The 7,500-nt window shown below is 46.7% G+C and overlaps 1 protein-coding gene across 1 annotated transcript in view; it reads right to left on the reverse strand.

Annotated features, from left to right (window-relative positions):
* LOC123509220 (gamma-aminobutyric acid type B receptor subunit 2-like) overlaps positions 1–7,500 on the reverse strand; it is a 98,468-nt gene that overhangs the window by 16,295 nt on the left and 74,673 nt on the right. Inside the window, exons 11-12 of the mRNA XM_045263419.1 lie at positions 2,392–2,632; positions 231–353 (exon numbers count right to left, since the gene is read on the reverse strand). Of these exons, the coding sequence (XP_045119354.1) occupies positions 231–353; positions 2,392–2,632 (364 nt within the window). The remainder of the gene's footprint in view (positions 1–230; positions 354–2,391; positions 2,633–7,500) is intronic.

Raw genomic sequence — 7,500 nt, forward strand, 5'->3', positions numbered from 1 at the left:
GAGAGAGAAAGAAAAACAAATGTATTCAAACACCTCTCTCTCTCTCTCTCTCTCTCTCTCTCTCTAAATACATCAAACTATACACATTAACATTCATCTTTTACATTTCCTCTCTTCCTTTTAACTATTTCATCTTTTTACTCACACACACACACACACACACACACACACACACACACACACACACACACACACACACACACACACACACACACTCCTGCAATACATACAAAGGGAGCCATCTTCTTCGTCTCTCTGTAGAAGGGATCGACGACCTGCCAAGTGGTCATAATAGCCACGTCTACACACAGCAGGACCAACACCACCATGAACAGCTGTGAGTCCTTGATCACCTGCACACACACACACACACACACACACACACAGGGAGAGAGGGAGAGGTAATCAGTATTGGGTTACCTGTAGATAGAAAGGCAGATAGACAGATATGAATTTAGATACATAGATTGATAGATATAAGGAATTTGATAGGTGTGTGTGTGTGTGTGTGTGTGTGTGTGTGTGTGTGTGTGTGTGTGTGTGTGTGTGTGTGTGTGTGTGTGAGGGATGTGAGAGGAGAGAGGAGAGGGAGACAGAGAGAGAGAGAGAGATAAAAAGAGAACAAGAATCATAATAAACTCTCTCTCTCTCTCTCTCTCTCTTGAATATTTACAACATTTATTTATTTATTTATTTATTTATTTATTTGTCAGAATTGAAAATAAAGATAAATTTAATTGAGACACAAACTTTGAAATGGTTTACGAAATTAAAACTAGTTCTAATCTGTGTGTGAGAGAGAGAGAGAGAGAGAGAGAGAGAGAGAGAGAGAGAGAGAGAGAGAGAGAGAGAGAGAGAGAGAGAGAGAGAGAGAGAGAGAGAGAGAGAGAGAGAGAGAGAGAGAAATACGTTCAAATTAAAACCTCAACAACCTTCCTCCTCCTCCTCCTCCTCCTCCTCCTCCTCCTCCTCCTCCTCCTCCTCCTCCTCCTCCTCCTCCTCCTCCTCCTCCTCCTCCTCCTCCTCCTCCTGCTAAATTAAAATTCACCAAATTTACACAACCGCATAAAATCGCCCCCATTTTCTGCCCCTCCCCTGTTCCTCCTCCTCCCACGCCCCCTTTCATATAAATTTTAACCTCCTACTGTCCTCCTCCTCCTCCTCCTCCTCCTCCTCCTCCTCCTCCTCCTCCTCCTCTTCATAATGTCTAGTTTGGTCCTTCTGTTCTTTCTTCTTCCTCCTCTTCCTCTTCCTCTTCTTTCTCCTCCTCCTCCTCCTCCTCCTCCTCCTCCTCCTCCTCCTCCTCTTCTCCTTGGACATTATTAAATCCAGCATAAAAATGTATATTATTATTATTATTATTATTATCATTATTACTATTATTATTATTACTATTATTATTACTATTATTATTCATAGTTGTTGGTAGTAGTGGTAATAGTAAAGTATGCATTTTGTACTACTACTATTACTAACACACTATACTAAAACACTAAACACACTAAAACCACACACCATTTAAACACCCCAAAACACACCCCAAACACACTAAAACACACCCAAGATCACCCATACCTGCTAAAACACCCTAAAACACCCCCAAAACACATCCAAAACACACTAAAACACACCCAAAGTTACCCACTCCTACTAAAACACCCTAAAACACCCCCAAAACACATCCAAAACACACTAAAACACACCCAAGGCCACCCATACCTGCTAAAACACCCCCAAAACACACCCAAACACACCCAAAACACACCCAATCATCCACACCATTTAAATACCACAAAACACCCACATCAACACACTCAAACACACCTAAAACACACTAAAACACACCCAAAGTTACCCACACCTACTAAAACACCCTAAAACACCCCCAAAACACACCTAAAACACACTAAAACACACCCAAGGCCACCCATACCTGCTAAAACACCCTAAAACACCCCCAAACACTCCCAAGGCCACCCATACCTGCTAAAACACCCTAACCTAAAACACAAAAACACACTAAACACACCCAAACACCTGCTACACCCCAAAACACACCTAAAACACACTAAACACACCCAAAACACACCCAAGATCACCCATACCTAAAAACACCCTAAAACACCCCAAACACACCCCAAAACACACTAAACACACCCAAAGTTACACACCCAAAACACACTAAAACACACCCAAACACCTAACCCACACCTACTAAACCTACTAAAACACCCTAAACACACCCACACTAAAACACACCCAAGGCCACCCATACCTGCTAAAACACCCTAAAACACCCCCAAACACACCCAAAACACACCCAAAACACACTAAAACACACCCAAAGTTACCCACACCTACTAAAACACCCTAAAACACCCTGAAACATACCTTTTTATTAAGCTGAACATCCGTGAAGATAGAATGCACACGCCAGGTTTTGGAGAACATTGAACCGAAAGCCAGCGTGAAGCCAGCCATGAGGACCCAGGCGCGCGCTGTGCAGATGTAAGGAAAGCTCGTCTCGCTGGTCAGCCCTGAGTCGAGCCCCAGTAGAATGACAGAGGAGTAGGTCAGGATACAGCCCACGATAATGACGTTGTTTAAGTAAGGAGAGGACATCTTGATATACCTGTGGGAGGGGGGGGTTTAAATGGATGGGTTAAAAAAGTACTGGGTGTGTTCTCCGGCTGGCCTCTTCAGTAGTGTGTGTTTCCATATTCATACTGGTGACTATTTGGTGATTTGCTACAATTTCAGAAGTCCATGTTGAAATAGTGAAGATTCTGGCCATTAATCCTCTGCCCTCCATAGACCCTTCCTAATGTCAATAAAATGGTCTAATCCTCAAGGTAAAAATACCCAAACACGTCCAAACACACCCAAAACACATCCAAACATCCCCAAAACACTTAAAACACATCCAAACATCCCCAAAACACACTAAAACACATCCAAACATCCTCAAAACACAGCAAAACACACCCAAAACACACTAAAGCACCCCCAAACACATCTAAAACACAACAAAACACACCCAAAACACACCAAAACACCCCAAAACACACCTAAAACACCCCAAAACACCCAAACACACCTAAAACACCAAAACACCCCCAAAACACCCATAAACACACCAAACACATATCAAAACATCCCAGCCACATGATGCACTTTGGTGGTGACGCAGTGTGGTGGTGTGTGGTGTGTGGTGTGTGGTGTAGAATTGTAACTGTGACGTGGTGTTGTTTGTGTGGTGTTGTAGCATGATTTATGAAAGGAAAGATAGAAAAAATGTGGTGGTGTGGTGGTGTGTGGTGGTGTGTGTATGGTGTGTGTGTGGTGTTGTGGTGGTGTGTGGTGTTGTGTTGGTGTGTGGTGGTGTGTGGTGTTGTGGTGTGTGGTGGTGTGTGGTGGAAATTTGTAAGTGTGATGAATGAAAAATGTTGTTATTGACTGGTTTATGTAAGGAAAGGTAAGTAAATGTGGTGTGTGTGTGGTGTGTGGTGGTGTGTGGTGTTGTGGTGTGTGGTGGAAGTTTGCATAAAGAATGTTGTGTTATAGAAAAAGAAGAAAAAGAAAAGAGAAACAAGAAGAAAGAGAAGAAGAAGAAGAAGAAGAAGAAGAAGAAGAAGAGGAAGAGGAAGAGGAAGAGGAAGAGGAGGAGGAGGAGGAAGAGAAAAAACCAGACTATTCGTGACAAGTCTACACAGAAGTATTGAAAAGTTGATATTTTTTTTATTTCCAAGACCAAAACTATTATTATTATTATTATTACTATTATTACTATTACTATTATTATTACTATTATTATTATTATTATTATTATTATTATTATTATTAGTGTAACCATTCATTAAAAATAGATTACAATAAATATGTCAGGATTATAAAACATTTCCGCTCTCTCTCTCTCTCTCTCTCTCTCTCTCTCTCTCTCTCTCTCTCTCTCTCAGACTCTGCCTTGCTATGTCAGACGGCCTTGCTATGTTCTCTTAAAGGACTCTCTCTCTCTCTCTCTCTCTCTCTCTCTCTCTCTGTCCGATAGAGCGTATAGGAAAAGGGAGAATGCAATCACTGACCAGAGAGAGAGAGAGAGAGAGAGAGAGAGAGAGAGAGAGAGAGAGAGAGAGAGAGAGAGAGAGAGAGAGAGAGATAATTACTATAATTACTCTAATAAATTAATGGAGGTAATGAACGATTACTACTCTCTCTCTCTCTCTCTCTCTCTCTCTCTCTCTCTCTCTCTCTCTCTCTCTCTCTCTCTCTCTGGGACCATTTAGGAATCTCTCTGTTTGGAAGCAGCTCGCGCATAGGGACCATTTACGGTGGAAAGAACACAGCCACACCCTTCCCACCTGCAGCGCCTCTCACTTCATTTCAGTCCTCACAACCTCGCCCACTGCCTGGTATCTGGAATCAGAGCCAGGGGCGGCAGTGGACCACTCCTCTTCACCAGTACCAGCAGTCGGCCGCGGACCCTAACCACCACCTCGGACTAGCAGGCCTCGCTCACTACCATCCCTCACCATGGTACAGCCAGCTTGCCCCGCCGCCAACTAAAGGTCGTCTCTAGCAACGTCCGTGGTCTCCGGACTAACCTTGCAGACTTATACCACAACTGTGTGCAACGACACAATGCAGACGTTGTTGTGGTGAGAGACATGGCTGAACAGTGAGGTGGAGCCCACGTATGGCAGGATGCAGGGCTTCACCCACTGGGTGAGGAGGGACCGACAGGAGCGAACAGGAGGTGGAGTGGCTGTCTGCTTCAAGGAAGGAATGCAGGCCCAGCTACTCGACATAGACACGCCTCCACTGATGGAGATGATGTACTTCCGAGTAACGCTGGCAGACCGCTCAGCCCTCTTACTGTGTGCCCTGTATCGCCCCCCGCGACAAGGGCCTGACTCACTCCTGTACCTGACTGAGACTTTAGACAACCTGATGATGGCACACAGCTGCAGCCACGTGCTGATTGTGGGGGATCTCAATCACCACCTGGAAAGAGACGCCTACGAGAATCTCCTGGAGGTGCAGGGTCTGACAGATCATGTCACCTTCCCCACACATGAACGAGGAGGGACATTAGACCCTGTCATCTCAGACTACCAGGAGGACAAGCTTCAGTGTCATCAGCTGGGGCTCGTGGGCAGCTCTGATCATCACGCTGTACTGACACAGCTGGAAGTGGGCGTGGCTCGGGACGAGGCCACCACCCGCACCATCTGGCTGTGGAACAAAGCAGACTGGGCTTCCCTGCGCCGCGACCTGACCCACACCCCATGGGCCACTCTGCTACAGGGAGGAGCAGAGAGTGAAGCACTTGCACTCACCTCTCACCTTCTCGCCCTCCAGAGACGCCACGTCCCACACAGGGAATACACCACCAGACCGACGGATCAGCCATGGTTTGGCTACCGTTGCCGTGTTGCTGCTGAGGCAAAGTATGCTGCCTGGCTCCGCTACAAGAGGAACCCGACTCGGCGCAACAAGGACTTGCATAGGGCTGCATGCAGGAGGATGGTGGTAACCAGCAAGTGGGCCTTAAAAAAGTGGGAGGAAAGCCTGCGCCGGAAACTGTGTGGCACTGGCGTAGGAAACAAAACTTGGTGGTCCCTTGTTAAGGACAAACAGGAACTGGCCACCAAGAATCCATCCCTCCCTCAGCAAGCAGGACGGTACTGTCGCCACCAGCAGTAAGGAGAGGGCACAGTTGCTGGCTTCCTTGTTTGCTGGAAAAATGAAGGTGGGGAATCCACAGCAGCCACCGCCTCAGCTGGTCCAGCAATGTGAGAAGACTGTCACCATGGTGGAGGTGACGCATCAGCAGGTGAAGCGATTATTGCGGGGCTGGACACACAGAAAGCTACCGGCCCTGATGACATCAGCCCGCACCTGCTGAAGCGATGCTCCCAGGAACTGGCTGCCCCTCTCACCCAAGTCTTCACAACTTGTGTACGGGAAAACGTCTGGCCTTCAGTGTGGAAGGAGGCTCGAGTAGTTCCTGTACACAAAAAGCTCCAGGACGGACCCAAAAAACTACAGACCCATATCCCTGTTGTCAGTGGTGGGTAAAGTGTTTGAGAGGGTCGTGGCAGAGGTGGTGTGTAGCCATCTCAAGGACAATGCCCTCCTCTCAGACCAACAGTTTGGGTTCAGACCTGGAAGGTCAACCTCCGACCTAATGATGCTTCTCACCAGGCAGTGGCAGGACGCCCTCGACGACGGCAAGGACACTATAGTGGTTGCTTTGGACATAGCTGGAGCTTTTGATAAAGTATGGCACAACGGATTACTGGAAAAGCTTCGTGCTAAAGGCATCCAGGGTGGCTTGCTACGACTCCTGGGAAATTACCTGCAGGACAGAAGCCTCAAGGTGGTTGTCAACGGGCAAACATCTGAGTCCCTGCCTGTGGAGGCATCAGTGCCACAGGGTTCAATTCTTGGCCCACTCCTGTGGAATATCTACGTGGATGATCTTCTCCAGCTACTGCCAGGAGTCAAGGCCTATGCTGATGACTGCACCCTCTCCTATACCTATCCACGCCAGGACAGTGGGCGGGCTGCTGAGGCCATCAATCAGCAGCTACGAGTGATAGAGGAGTGGGGTGCTCGCTGGCAAGTGACATTCGCGCCGGAGAAGACACAGGCAATGGTTGTCTCTCGGTCCCCAGCCGCCATGGCAGCAATGGCAGGAAAGTTGTCTTTTGGCGCTGCTGCTCTCCCACTCCAAGATGACGTCAAGATACTTGGAGTGGAGGTGGATCGAGGGCTGAGGTATTTTGGGAGCACATTTATAGTTAGAGAAAAAAATTTAACAAAGACAAGAAAGAAGACAATGAGAAAATGGCTATTCTCTCTCTCTCTCTCTCTCTCTCTCTCTCTCTCTCTCTCTCTCTCTCTGACACTCTTTGTGACGTGACACTCAGTGTAGTGCGTTCTTGGTAACTTCTTTTTAAATAAAAAAAAAAAAAAAAAAAAAAAGAGAGAGAGAGAGAGAGAGAGAGAGACAGGCAAGAGGAAAGGCGATATCCCTCCTCCTCTTCCCTTCCTCTTCTTCTTCTTCCTCCTCCTCCTCCTCCTCCTCCTCCTCCTCCTCCTCCTCTTCCTCCTCCTCATTTTCTCCTCTTCTCTTTCTTCCTTGCATTTTCTTTCTCATTTCTTGCTGTAATAAAAACGTCACAGGAGAGAGAGAGAGAGAGAGAGAGAGAGAGAGAGAGAGAGAGAGAGAGAGAGAGAGAGAGAGAGAGAGAGAGAGAGAGAGAGAGAGAGAGAGAGAGAGAGAGAGAGAGAGAGAGAGAGAGAGAGAGAGAGAGAGAGAGAGATTCACTTTATTTATATTTCAAATGAGAAGAAGAAGAAGAAGAAGAAAAGTAGAACAAGTGAAAGAAGAGAAGATGAGAAGGAGGAGGAGGAGGAGGAGGAGGAGGAGGAGGAGGAGGAGGAGATGTGAAAAAATAATAACAACTACTACTACTACTACTACTACTACTACTA

This window comes from Portunus trituberculatus, chromosome 26 (assembly GCF_017591435.1).
Source record: "Portunus trituberculatus isolate SZX2019 chromosome 26, ASM1759143v1, whole genome shotgun sequence".
NCBI classification, from domain to species: domain Eukaryota; kingdom Metazoa; phylum Arthropoda; class Malacostraca; order Decapoda; family Portunidae; genus Portunus; species Portunus trituberculatus.